Genomic DNA, 14,921 nt, shown 5'->3' with positions numbered 1-14,921 from the left:
TTCTTTTCATCTGTACATCCTCAGTAGGCAGCACAGGTCTTTGTACATAATCAATCGAAAAATATTTGCTAGTGGCTTCTCAAGACATCTCTTTTTTCTTTCTTTTCATTTTTCTTTTTTTTTTTTTTTTTTTTTTTTTTTTTTTGAGACAGAGTCTCGCTCTGTTGTCTAGGCTGGATTGCAGTGGCACAATCTCGGCTCACTACAACCTCTACCTCCTGGCTTCAGGAGATTCTCCTGCCTCAGCCTCCCAGGTAGGTGGGATTACAAGCACCCACCACCACACCCAGCTAATTTTTGTATTTTTAGTAGAGACTAGGTTTCACCATGTTGGCCAGGCTGGTCTTGAACTCACCCACCTCAACTTCCAAAAGTGCTGGGATGGGATTACAGGCGTGAGCCACCGCACCTGGCCAACCCATCTCATTTTTAACAAATACAAGTAAATAAATAAATATTTGCTAAATTAAATGGTTACATCTGAGCATCCCCCTCCCCTACTCCCAACACACATAGAAACTCTGGTTTCCAGCCTTCTGATCTAAGAAAACCTTCTCATGCACATTTTATAAAAGCCAACATTGGCCGGGATTCAGGTGCTGGTAGCAAGAGGGTCTGGGAGACACCCATCCCTACACAGCCATTTACGTGGGGACTTGGGGTTTGTTTTGAAGCTAGAAAGCAGTTGGGAGATTTCTGGGAATGAGAGAAATAGGTGGACCGTGGAAGCATGGAAAGGCAAACGTGCCTCTCCTTGCGTGACCTAATGTTAGGGTTCCAGATATCAAAAGAGCCTGTGTCCATGGAAGAGTTGGAAAGGAAAACTGCTGGCATGAAGGCCAGTCCCTCTGCTGACCTGTGCTGCAGCTTCAGTCCTCTGGGAGCCAGGGAGCCCCCCAGGGATAAGTGTGGCACCCTGGAACCAGCCAGGGGAGATGCGTTTCTCACTGAGGACACGCGTATGGCATGAAAGAGAAGTCTCGGTAAAAGAAACCAAGAGACCTGGTCCTGCACAGTCTTCCCTGAGGACATCCCATCGTGGAGGGCAGTGTCAGAGGCAGGGGCAGGGAGGATCAGGGCAGTCCTGGCTGGACCTCTCTGATAAAGTGACAATCTGATAAATGCGTGGGACACACCTGTGTTTTCCATTGTTTTCCTAGCCATCTGAAAAAGTACTTTCCTTTTTCTTGTTATGAATGCAATGAGAGACGGGAAATTTCTCAAAGAAGTTGCCAGCCTTGGTACTGAAGACACGGGAATAAATAATTTCCTTTTCATCTTTTCTTCCCTTTGCTCCTCCAGCATGCTTAGTTCCATAATAAACATTCCATCTCAAATGATCACCACGTTGTGTAAGACAAGTGGTCTGGTTTATCTCCACATTTATGTATGTATTGGCTTTCTCACGCTCACTCTTTCTCTCTCTTCCCCTTCCCCCCCAACCACCCCCATCCTCCTCTCTCTTCTCTCTCTGGTTTCCTCTTTCTCTCTCTCTCCCTATAAGAAAATGTTGCCTACAAGCTTTTAGACTTAGCAAGAAAATAGCATACTCATCTGGGCAGTGGCTCATGCCTGTAATCCCAGCACTTTCAGAGGCTAAGGCAGGCAGATCACTTGAGGTCAGGAGTTTGAGACCAGCCTGGACAACATGGCAAAACCTCATCTCTACTAAAAATGTATTTTTAAAATTAGACGGGCCTGGTGGTGCGTGCCTGTAATTCCCGCTACGTGGGAGGTTGGGGCATGAGAATCGCTGGAACCTGGGAGATGGAGGTTGCAGTGAGCCGAGATCACACCACTGTGTGAGCAACAGAGCAAGCCTAGGCAACAGAGCCTGGGCAACAGAGAAAGACTCTGTCTCAAAAAAAGAAAGGAAAAGGGAAAGGAAGGGAAGGAAGCCAGTGCAGTGGCTCACACCTGTGATCCCAGCACTTTGGGACGCCAAGGTGGGAGGATCACTTAAGGCCAGGAGTTCAAGATCAGCCTGGCCAACATGGTGAAACCCCATCTCTACTAAATATACAAAATTAGCCAGGCGTGGTGGCACACACCTGTAATCCCAGCTACTTGGGAGGCTGAGACATAAGAATCACTTGAACTCAGGAGGTGGAAGTTGCAGTGAGCCGAGATCACGCCACTGCATTCCAGCCCGGGCAACAAAGCGAAATTCTGTCTCAAAAAAAAAAAAAAAAAGAAAAGAAAAGAAAAAGAAAATAGCACACTCAATATGCGGATGCTCTTCTGACTCTTTGGGGCCTGCATCGAGGATGGAACTTTGTTCCTCGCCCTGTCCTAAAGGGGATATGTGCTGTGGGGCTATCCTGAAGAATTCCGTTCAATGTGCCATCTGCAGCCTATCAGCCAAGAGTCAGAAACACCGTGAGGCCCCAGCTCCATCTCACCCACCCCCTCGCCAGCCCCTGCTTTCTTGCATTCACCGAAACACTTGCCTCTGTCCCTCAACATTCCTAGAACCTTCACTGTCCTCTGAGGTCAGCGATGTATTTAAAGCACTTGTTTACATCCTGTTCCCATCAGTAAGATTTAATGTAAGATACTCAGAAGGGAAATTCCACTCTCTTTCCTTCTGGGAAATGAGCAGCTACATTGTCCAGACCCAAATCCTTAGCCTAACATTTCTGCCAAAATTCAAAAGTTCATGATTTTACCAAAATAAGGCCACACACATCTTAGGCAACCACGAGTATCTCTTCACATCAATAAGTAAGCTTTTCTTTTTTCCTCCTTGTATAAAAGAAAGGAGTTGGTTGTTTTTTTTTTTTAACTCTTTCATAAGATCTAAGCAACTTGATTTTTTTGTGCTTTTTTAAAATTACAAATCCTTTAACATGGGTAGAGTTGGAAAATAGTCATCTCAATGAACATTAAACAGCTCAACAATGTCCCCTGGTGGCCACGAGCACAGAGAGAGGGAACTTGAACTACTAAAGCTCTATTCAGCCTACAAAACAAAGTAGGAGTAAGTGTCTCATCAAAATGAAACTCCCTCCCCTTAACTCAAAAAAAATATGCAATGGTCCTTCAAACCAGAAAAGCACAGCATCCAAACATGATAAAAAACCACAGAGTAGGAAATGGAGACGGAATCGCTATTCATTTTAATAAGTCACCACAGAAAGAAATGCCCAAACTGAATACCACTTGTCTCTCCAGCCCAAAATGTAGGGAATTCTTTTTGGTAGCAAGAATTCATTGCCTAACCAGACATCTCCTCAATACCAATACGACCCACTGGCTGTTATTTTAAATTTTTGGGCTGTTACGCTATCTATCAGTACCAATCTTACTCGCTGAGGATTTAATGTAAAACATACAGACAAAAATCACTGCCTTCAAGAAGCTCCTATTTTAGTGGGAGAGAAAGAAAATAAACAAAAAATAAAAGGTTTTTAGAAAACAAGCTCTAGGCTGGGCACAGAGACTCGTGCCTATAATCTCAACACTTTGGGAGGCGAGATGGGAGGATCACTTGAGGCCAGAAGTTCAAGACCAGCCTAGGCAACATAGGGAGAACCTCATCGCTAAAAAAAAACCTTTTGTAACTAACCAGGCATGGTTGCATGCGCCTGTACTCCCAGCTACTCAGGAGGCTGAGGCAGAAGGATTGCTACAGCCCAAGGGCTCAAGGCTGCAGTGAGTTATGATTGCACCACTGCACTCCCGCCTGGGTGACAGAGTGAGACCCTATCTCTATAAACTAATAATTCATATTTTTTATTAATATGAAGCTCTATGAAGAAATTTAATCAGGGTAAGTAGATACAGAGTAATAGCGTGGAGGCCGGTGATGGCAGTTGAGCGGCACCTGAACAACTATGGAGAAGCCATATGTTGACAGTGTCCCGGGAAGTATGAACTGCAAATGGAAAAGTCTGGAGGCTGGAAAAACTTTGACCCATTTAAGGAACTGCAAGAAGGCCAGGGAGAAGCAAGAGGTTGCTGTCTTGGATTAGGGTAGTTGTGGAAAAGGCACAGGTGGGGAGAAGTGGTTGAATTCAGAATATATTTCAGACAGCAAGCCAACAGGGCTTGTTGACAGATGAGAAATTTGGGGATAGCATAGAACTAGTTGGGACTTGGTTTTGGCCTAAACAATTGGGTGAATAGGAATGCCAATAACAGATGGAGAATAACTGGTCAGAGCCAGAGAAGCCTGGGTGGAAATAGATTTGGGGATAAGGGCAGAGGTGAGAAATCACAAGTTTCATTTGATTTGCCTATTCGATGTTCAATAGGACATGTGTAGAAGATGGGTGGATATATGGGTCTGGTGCTCAAAGGAGAGGCTGGGACTAGAAATTGGTCTTTGGAAATCCTCTGCATATAGGTAATATTTATGGCCATGAGACGGGTTGAGATTACCTAAGCAGAAAGGGTAGATAATGAAGAAAAGGAGGCTGAAGAGGGGTCATGAAAGAAGATGGAGCTAGCAAAGAAGACTGAGAGGGTACAGCAAGGCAGAAGGAACCAAAACCAAGGGAGAGGGGTTTTTAAGAGGGAGGGAGTGTCAACGCTATGGAGAAAATCAGATAAGAACAAAACTGGCCATTGGATTTGGCAAGATGGCGATGAAACGAAGAGCCTTTCAGTAAAGCAATGAAGATGTACGTTTCCCACGTGGGATGAGTGAAAGCGGGAAAAGAAGGTAGGGATGTAGAGCCTACAGAACAGCCATTTCTTTCAAGGAGTTTTCATAGAAAGGGACAGAAAGAAGGCAAAGTAGCTGAAGACAAATATGGGCTCAAAGAAGGTCTGTTCATTTTTTCTTTCTTTTCATTAATAAGGGAGACATGCTAGGTAATGCTGGGGATAATTCTGTATTGAGGGGAAGTGCTGATCAGGGAAGAAGGGATAGGATCTAATGCACAAGTTGAGGGGATGGCAGCCTTACACGGGAGCAGGGACAGGAGGGGAGGCAGAACAGGGGATGCAGGGAGGAATGGCAGGGCTGAGGGTGGGAAGTCCTCACCTGACTACTTCTAATTTCTCAGTGAAATAAGAATCAGGAAGCTAATACGCTTAGTATTTGCTCAGAGCATGTATGAAGTAGGGGTCACAGATGTGAAGAGGGAGGAGAAAATGAGTGGAAAGTGAATTTACTGGGGCCCTATAGCAAGAGGATTGCAATCATTGTCCCCTGATGTGTCCCCTGATAGTAATCTACTTTTTTTTTTTTTTTTTGAGATGGAGTTTTGCTCTTGTTGCCTAGGCTGGAGTGTGATCTCAGCTCACCACAACCTCCACCTCCAGGTTCAAGCAATTCTCCTGCCTCAGCCTCCTGAGTAGCTGGGATTACAGGCACCCAACATCACGCCCAGCTAATTTTTGTATTTTTTAGTAGAGATGGGGTTTCACCATGTTGGCCAGGCTGGTCTCAAACTCCTAACCTCATGTGATCCACCCTCCTCAGCTTCCCAAAGTGCTGGGATTACAGGTGTGAGCCACTGCGCCTGGCTAGTAATCTACTCTCAAAGCACTTGCAACAGGATGCCAACCAAATATTACTGAGAAAGAAACAGCCACAAGCATCTTTTGTTTAAGTATGAAATATTTTAAATGCTTTAAATATCCAGACAGTATATAACCAACACCATGGACACACCACTCACATTTCATCAATACTACATTTTGTTTCAGGTATCTTCCCCTCCCCTGCCCCGTAGACCTCCCCTGTGGTTATCAGGTATCTTTTTAAGAATAAAACATAACAGGCTGGACGCAGTGGATCACGCCTGTAATCCCAGCACTTTGGGAGGCCGAGGCAGGCGGATTGCTTGAGCCCAGGAGTTCGAGACCAGCCTGGGCAACATAGTGAAACCCGTCTCTACAAAAAATACAGAAATTAGCCAGGCGTGGTGGCGTATACACCTATAATCCCAGCTACTCAAGAGGCTGAGGCAGGAGGATCATTTAAGCCCAGGTCAAGGCTGCAGTGAGCCATGATCGTGCCTCTGCACCCCAGCCTAGGAGACAGCAAGACCCTGCCTCAAAAAAAGAAAAAAGAATAAAACATAACAGTCACAGTTGCAAGTGCCTTAAGGCACCTCTCCAATTCCATGTCCTTCCTCCTCTCCCTGTTAAAGTTCATTATATAATGATAAAAAGCAACAGTGTTCCTCTTTATCAGGACCTATGAACAATTCTGTGGTAACTTTGTTAATCCAAATGCTGTTATTCAAGATTTACCTGTTATCTGGGTTGTCAGTGAGATGACCACAGGAAGTTCCGAAGACAGAGCCCGGAGACTGACATTGTAGTCAGTACCCGGATGCAGGTCCAGGCACACCTCAGGATCTCGGCTGCTGCTACTGATATTAAAGGTCATTTCCTGGGCAAACTCCTTCTGATACCATCTCTGGCCCCAAATGTGGAACTGAAACATAAAAAAGCTCACTGGGTGAAAGCTTAAAAGGCTTTAGATGTCTTGAAACCTCCCCCTTTTCTTTCTTTCTTTTCTTTTCTTTTTTTTTTTTCTTTTTAAGATGGGGGCCTTACTCTGTCACCCACGCTGGAGTACAGTGGCACCATCTCGGCTCACTGCAGCCTCACCCTCCCAGGCTCAAGTGATCCTCCCTCCTCAGCCCCCCACGTAGCTAGGACCACAGATGCGTGCCACTACATCCAGCTAATTTTTGTATGTTTTGTAGAGACAGGGTTTCGCCATGTTGCCCAGCCTGGTCTCAAACTCCTGAGCTCAAGTGATCTGCCCGCCTCGAATCCCAAAGTGCTGGGATTACAGGCGTGAGCCACCACGCCCAACCCCTTCCTGTTTTCATAAGCTTTCTTCCTCTCTCTCTGTCTCTAGACTCTAATGTTTCTTCAAAAGGTGAAATGCAGCAGTAAGCAAATATTAGAGTTGCAATACTATAAATATTGTACTTAAAATATTCGTATAATAAATATATTTTTAAATAAAAACACACAAAAGGCTGAGGTCCCAATACTGGCAACTTTCTCCTTCTTGTTCTCACACATACAGTGCACATACCCACTCCTTCTTGTTCTCACACATACAGTGCACATACCCAACAAGAAAGTCTATTGGCAAAACGGCAGGAGCAAGGACAAGAACATTTTCCTAGAAAGAATATTAGGAATCCAAACTAAGCAGGACCTGAATTAGGATACTCGTAGCTGGTCTGGTAGAACCTGAGAAGGGTTTTTCTCCTCTGCCTGCCCGCTTCTGGTGACCCTACCCTTTCCTTTACCACCCTGACACTTTGGCCAAGAGACACCCTTTTGTTCTCACTTAATTTCTTGTAGTGGAAGCTCATGCCAGTCTTCCCCTCCTCTTTTTTTTTTTGAGACGGAGTCTCGTTCTGTCACCCAGGCTGGAGTGAAATGGCACAATCTTGGCTCACTGCAACCTCTGTCTCCCGGGTTCAAGCAATTTTCCTGTCTCAGCCCCCCAAGTAGCTGGGATTACAGGCCCGTGCACCGTGCCTGACTAATTTTTGTATTTTTAGTAGAGACAGGGTTTCACCATGTTGGCCAGGCTGGTCTCGAACTCCTGACCTCAAGTGATCCACCCGCCTCAACCTCCCAAAGTGCTGGGATTATAGGCGTGAGCCACTGTGCCCAGCCAGTCCTTCCCTTTCTTACTCACGACCACGTCGAGCCTCAAAAGTTCCCCTTGGCTCTCTAGATAACACATCCATACCCTGGTCAGAGACACTGATAAGGACACAGACACACATGCATAAGCCACAGGACTCCTTCCATGGACACTGCCTGAGCATCAATAGCACCAATATAGGAGCACAAAGAAATTCTCGGCCAGGCGTGGTGGCTCATGCCAGAAATTCCAACACTTGGAGGCTGAGGCAGGAAAATTGATTGAGGCCAGGGGTTTGAGACCAGCCTGAGAAATATAATGATACCATGTCTCTACAAAAAAATTAAAAACTTAGCCAGGCGTGGTGGTGCACACCTGTAGTTACAGCTACTCAGGAGACTGAGGCAGGAGGATCACTTGAACCCAGGAGTTCAAAGCTGCAGTGAGTTATGATCATGCCACTGCACCCCAGCGTGAGTGACAAAGCGAGACCCTGTCTCTAAAAAAATGAGAACACATGGACTCAAAGAGGGGAACAACTGACACAAAGAGGGGAACTCCGGGGCCTACTTGAGGGTGAAGGGTGGAAGGAGATAGAGGATCAGAGAAAAATACCTATTGGGCACTATGCTTATTACCTGGGTGACAAAATAATCTATACACCAAACCTCCATGAAACCTTAGGCCAGGCGTGGTGGCCCCCACACAGTATACCTAAATAATAAAACTGCACCCATACCCCTGAACCTAAAAGTTATATAATTTAAAAAAATAAAAATAAATTTCAAATGTTGAAAACGAAAAAGAAAAGAAGAAATTCTCATGGCTGTCTCATCTCTCCCCAAGCTTTCTTCTTTTTTTGAGACAAAGTCTTGCTCCGTCACCCAGGCTGGGGTTCAGTGGCGCGATCTTGGCTAACGGCAACCTCCACCTCTCGGGTTCAAGCAATTCTCCTGCCTCAGCCTCCTGAGTAGCTGGGATTACAGCCATGCGCCACTACGCTCAGCTCATTTTTATATTTTTTGTAGAGACAGAGTTTCACCATGTTGACCAGGCTGGTCTTGAACTCCTGGCCTCAAGTGATCCACCTGCCTCGGCCTCTCAAAATGCTGGGATTACAAGTGTGAGCCACTGCGCCCAGCCAAAGGTTTCTGTCTTTAAATATGCAGAAGTGGCCATCTTCTTGCTTCTGGATGCAATTGCCACAGTAAATCGTCTATTGATAATGATAGTTATAGAAGTAGATTTTTAGGTTTGTGGGTATTTGTAAGCCTCCCACATAAGACAACCATCTATAAATACAGTAACTTTCAGTCACTTACTAAATACATCTCCTCCATATCAGCTGTCTTGATGCTTCTCCATCTCAAGCAGGTTTCATTAAATCCTGAAATGTTACTGATGGTCTGTTTTACTGCAACAGAAAAGAAACGAGAAATCAATTTACACTCTATAGAAAAAATACTACCTTTTAACTGAGCCATTTTCCAAGGATAAGTGTTAGCATAAGATGAGTTCAACAGTTTTTTCATTTAGAAATTAGTGGTAGCAGTCTCAAAGAAATGCCACTTTTATATTTAGGTAAACTCAGTCTTGATGAAAGATTTCAGATTCAAAGATACCTAATTGGAGGACCCCTCTTAAGAATTATTTTGAGTGGGCCGGGCGCAGTGGCTCATGCCTGTTATCCCAGCACTTTGGGAGGCTGAGGCGGGCAGATCGCTTGAGACCAGGAGTTCGAGACCAGCCTGGCCAACATAATGAAACAAACCCCTTCTCTACTAAAAATACAACAATTAGCTGGGCGTGGTGGTGTGCGCCTGTAGTCCCAGATACTTGGGAGACTGAAGAATCGCTCAAACCTGGGAGGCAGAGGTTGCAGTGAGCAGAGATCGTGCCACTGCACTCCAGCGTGGGCTACAGAGTGAGAATCTGTCTCAAAAAAAAAAAAGAAAAAGGAAAAAAAAATTATTTGAGTTTATTTACTGCAAACTTCCTTGGCCTACTAAGCTAAAATTGTAACTCTTTGTCCTGGACCTCGTATACCCTCATTTATACAAATAAGTGTCGGTTTGAAATTCTGAGCTGAGAGCAACATTTCAGCAGAGAATTGCTCCTTGAGGAACTGAAAAAAAGTGCTTTCAAGCAATCAGGTTTTTCATGAAGAAAAGAATAGGAGGTGGTGGGAATTCTCTTGGATTGGGCTTCCTTATCTCTTGTGAGCAAAGTATTTCTTGTCCTCTGCTCAGTTTCATGGTAATCAATCTAAAAGACAGTTCAGATCTGATACAGTTTAATGTAGAGGTACACCCCTCCTCCAGTAGTCAAGACTGTTTACTCAAAACCCTGACATCAGAGGTTACTTCCTTCAAAATGATCTCTGTCCCTAAAGAGGAAATAATAGAGGAGACTCGCTAAGAAGTTTCACAGGAACACTGGGATGATTAACGAGTGATAAAGACAACTCCCAAATTACCTGAAAGGAAGGTCTCATGAAAGGTAAGGCTGTATTTTGTAACCCCCTGGCTTGACAGGTTCCTACAAATGAAGCCAAGTAGGTAGACATGACCCCTGTCTGTGGATTGGGCAGCTTGGCACAGAGAAAGCCTGCGTAGGTCACAAGCTGTACCTCAAATATTGCAACACAGAGCAGGTAGGGAACAGGAGGCAAAGATGAACTGGTGATAAGGAACAGGAGGAGTACAGATGATTCCAGGTAATGCAGCCCCACAGCTGGGTAGAGACAGGTTTGGAGATTAGTAGTAGTGGTCCAAAGTTACACTTCTGAAACTTTCAAAATACGAATAACTCCAATAGTATTTAAAGAGTTCTAGACTATACAAAGGTGGAAGGCTCCCCAAATCATTCAATATGACTAAATAATCCACAATGCCCAATATGTGCAAGGATGGCACAGCCAATCACTAAACATCCTATGCCAAATTCACTTGTTGATATAAATACAAAAATCCAAAATAAAATATTAGCAAAAAGAAGTCAGTAGTACATTCAAAGAACAATACACTATGACCAAAGAAGATTTATTCCCAGAATACAGAGAGGATCATTATTGGAAAAGCTATTAATAGGTTAAAAGAGAGAAACCATGTGGTTACTTTTATAATTGGAACTATTAACACTTTGTTAACTTGAAATCTTAGTGAGCTAGAACTTCATTTGACAGAAACTCCTTAGTTTAATAGGGTTTATAAGAAACCACTACACTCAGTAGTAAAACAATTAAGCAATTTCTAGTAAAGTTAAGAACAATACAAGGATGTCTGGTCTTGTAGCTATTACTGAGCCTTGAATATTCAAGAGATTCTAGACAATGCAGAAAAAGGCAAGGAAAAAAAATGAGCTATAAATGCCAGAAAGTGGAACAAATGATGCAACTGCCAGTAAATCTAAGAGACCCAACTAATCAAATATGAAACTGTTTGAAAATAATAGAAAGGCAACACACAAAAACTGCTCATTTTCTATCTATCTTCAAGAACAAGTATGGTAGCCTAAATAATGACTCCCATCCCCCACCAGCATGTCTACATCCTAGTCCCTGGAACCTGTATGTTACCTTACACGGCAGAAACACTTTGCAGAGGTGACTAAGACAGTGAGATTATCCTGAATTGTCCAGATGGGCTCAATGTGATTACAAAGATCCTTATAAGAGGGCAACAAGAAGAGTTAGAAAGAAGATTCAAGAACGGAAGTGAGGTTAAACTGATGAACTTTAAATATGGAGGATGGAGCCACAAGCCAAGGAGTACAGGCAGGATCTAGAAACTGGAAAGGGCATGGAAATAGATTCTCCTCTAGATCCCCCCCACCCGTGAAGAAACACAGGCCTGCTGACACCTTGATTTCAGCTTAGTGAAACACTTCACACTTCTGACCTCCAGAACTATAAAACACTAAATTCATGTTGCTTTTTGTTTTTGTTTTGTTTTGTTTTTTGAGACAGTATCTTGCTCTGTCACCCAGGCTGGAGCACAGTGGCCTGATCATGGCTCACTGCAGCCTCGACCTCCTGAGCTCAAGTGATTTCCCTGCCTCAGTCTCTCGAGTAGCTGGGACCACAGGCACAGGCCACCATGTCCGGCTTATTTTTCATTTATTTTAATTTTTTTGTAGAGACAGCGTCTCTATGTTGCCCAGGCTGGGCTCAAACTCCTGGGCTCCCACCTCGGCCTCCCAAAGTGCTAGATTACAAATGTCAGCCACTGCACCCAGCCCTCATGTTATTTTCTGCCACTAAATTTGCAGTAACTTGTCATACCAGCAATAGAAAACTAATACAAGTAGCAGAATATAATAGAAAAATAAAAAGATCCCTATTCATCAGATGGGATATCAAAGCAAACTTCAAATACCTAAAAATAAACCTAACTAGAAATATCCAAAACTTACACAAAGATTTTAAAGAAAAAAAAAATTTTTTTTTTTGACATGAAGTCTCTCTGTCGCCTAGGCTGGAATGCAGTGGCGCAATCTCGGCTCACTGCAACCTCCGCCTCCTGAGTTCAAGCAATTCTCCTGCCTCAGCCTCCCGAGTAGCTGGGACTACAGGCATGTACCACCATGCCTGGCTAATTTTTGTATTTTTAGTAGAGACAGGGTTTCATCATGTTGGCCAGGCTGGTCTCAAACTCCTGACCGCAAGTGATCCGCCCACCTTGGCCTCCCAAAGTGCTGGAATTACAGGTGTGAGCCATCACCCCCAGCCGCCACAATTATTTTCTTATCTCATAGGACTATTTTATACTGGTTGAAAAAGCTTTTACAGACCAACATAGATATTAAATTTTAATTGTATATTATCAGTCAAAAATATAAGCAAAATTGAGACATTCCTAAAATTTCTTCATGGTCAGTATATAACAAACACTTTTCAATCACTTCTCAATTAAGAGTATTGGTGTCTATATTTTTCCACACAATAGCATCCTATGAGATATCTATCAGAGTTTGGTAAGGCAGTATTTCTTCAAAATGTGCTCCTTTTTTTTTTTCCAAAACTTTCTCACCATCCACTGACACCCATTCTGATGCTGAAAGTTGCTCTGATACTTTGCTCTTCTGTTCCCATTGTGCTTTACATATTATAACACTGTGTCTCAATGTTAAATCATAATGTAGCTTTTTGGAAAAAGTTTTAGTAGGCAATTGATCTCAAGACATAAATGGCACCACTAATGTCCATGACTAAATAGAAGTGACAGCACTATAAGCAACTATGACCAATATGATGCATAGATGGACAATGACAATTGTGTTCTTGGCAGCCACCTGACTGTATAACAATTGTAGGATTTCATAGATATCAAAATGTGAAAAAAAATGCCTCTGAGAATCAATAAAACATAACATATACAAGTATATTAACAGTATCATTGACTGTAATAACAAAAACTTGAAAGGGAAAAAAATACCCAAAGAACCTTCTACAGAGAATAAGTGAATAAATTAGTATACCTTCATACGATGGAATACTGTGCTTCCCTCAGAGAGAATGAGATGACATTATATGAATTGATATGGAAGTATGTCTACAGGATATTGTAAGGCCAAAAGTCAAAGAATAAAATAAAACAGCAAAATGAAGAATAATGTATATACAATTATTTCATTTTTAAAAATTACACACACACATATGCTTAAGTAACCTAACAGTAGTGGTGAGTCTGCAGCTCCTTCTGCTCACAGGAAATGTCTCACTGGCTCACAGTTCAGTTCCACCCGGGTCAGGGAGTGACATTCTCCCTCCAGGTTCCCTTCCCTCCATTCAAGGGGCTTTACAGTTTGAGCCACAGGCAGGTTGAACCCATGATGCGTTCAATGAGGAGAAAAGGATCCCCGGTAGAGCTCATCCCAAGTCCCTTCCTAGTGTTCTCAGATCCTTGGCTATGAAAGATACGTGCCACGGTGTCTCACACAAATCTTCCTTCTCTTATACATTTTTAGTGATTACTCTGTGTTCTCTCTTTTCTCCACCCACTGGGCCAATCTAATCTAGAATCCTGAAGTTGAAAAACCAGAACTGCAAGAATGCCTCAAAAAAGAGAAAATTGGGCCGGGTGCGGTGGCTCAAGCCTGTAATCCCAGCACTTTGGGAGGCCGAGACGGGTGGATCACGAGGTCAGGAGATCGAGACCATCCTGGTGAACACAGTGAAACCCCGTCTCTACTAAAACTACAAAAAACTAGCCAGGCGAGGTGGCGGGCGCCTGTAGTCCCAGCTACTCGGGAGGCTGAGGCAGGAGAATGGAGTGAACCCGGGAGGCGGAGCTTGCAGTGAGCTGAGATCCGGCCACTGCACTCCAGCCTGGGCGACAGAGCAAGACTCCGTCTCAAAAAAAAAAAAAAAAAAACAAAACAAAAAAGAGAGAAAATTAAGCTCTTAACTAAACTTTGTTTCTGCTTCATTAGTATGGGCAAACAATTCTGGGCAAAATCAATCACCACGTCCTCTCTGGTCCTGTAGTACCCTGCAAATGCCTCACTTCTGCTTTACGTATTGTATCATTGATCTTTGTCTGTCCCCCCATTGAACTGATAGCTCCTTGAAGAGAGAGACACCTTCTTAATTTTTACACGCTCAGTGTCTACGGCAGTGATTGAAACAAATCACGGCAGTTGTGATTGTTTAAATGCAGACAATCAGCAATAAGGGGAAAGCTAAGCAAATGGTATTTCATTGACCCAGTGGCATATAAGTACTCTGATTAAGACATGATTTCTGCCCATAATATGCATTTCATTTAGGAGAGAAGTTATGGCCTATGTAAGTATAGTTTTAAAAACAAGGGAGCATATAATAAATGCCGGAAAGCAAATGTAAGTATTGGTTAACATTTGATAGACATTCATCATGTGTCAGGTATTGTGCTGTTTCTCCATATGCTTTAACCCATTTGGTCTTCACAATGAGCCCATGATGTGGATACTGTCAATCCCATTTTCACAGTTAAGGTAACTGGGACACATAGAGGTGAAATAACTTGTCCAAAGTTACAGAGACAGTAAGTGGCAGATCTGGGATTTGAATTTAGATCATCTGACTCAAGAGGAGCTGTGCCAAACTACTTCCTGTGCCAAGCTACCTATGAGTTTTTGTCATAAGGAGAACAGAAAACATTACAAACTTTAAATTACTGTTAAGGTTGGGTGCAGTAGCTCATGCCTGTAATCCCAAAACTTTGGGAGGCCGAGGTAGAAGGATTGCTTGAGCCCAGGAGTTTGAGAGCAGCTTTGGCAACATAGCGAGACCCGCCCCCTTCACCACAACCCATCTCTACAAAAAACAAAAAAGTTAGCTGAGCATGGTGGCGGGAGCCTGTAG

The 14,921-nt window shown here is 43.4% G+C and overlaps 1 protein-coding gene across 7 annotated transcripts in view; it reads right to left on the bottom strand.

Moving 5' to 3' along the window:
* Positions 1 to 14,921, bottom strand: part of SUSD1 (sushi domain containing 1) — a 136,528-nt gene that overhangs the window by 32,278 nt on the left and 89,329 nt on the right. For all 7 annotated transcript variants that reach the window (XM_050762024.1, XM_050762022.1, XM_050762023.1 and 4 more), the window contains exons 11-12: positions 8,899 to 8,990; positions 6,208 to 6,394 (exon numbers count right to left, since the gene is read on the bottom strand). In XM_050762024.1, the coding sequence (XP_050617981.1) occupies positions 6,208 to 6,394; positions 8,899 to 8,990 (279 nt within the window). The remainder of the gene's footprint in view (positions 1 to 6,207; positions 6,395 to 8,898; positions 8,991 to 14,921) is intronic.

This window comes from Macaca thibetana, chromosome 15 (genome assembly GCF_024542745.1).
Source record: "Macaca thibetana thibetana isolate TM-01 chromosome 15, ASM2454274v1, whole genome shotgun sequence".
Classification (NCBI taxonomy): domain Eukaryota; kingdom Metazoa; phylum Chordata; class Mammalia; order Primates; family Cercopithecidae; genus Macaca; species Macaca thibetana.
Note: the sequence above shows the minus strand (reverse complement) of the source record. Positions and strands in the feature narration are given on the sequence as shown.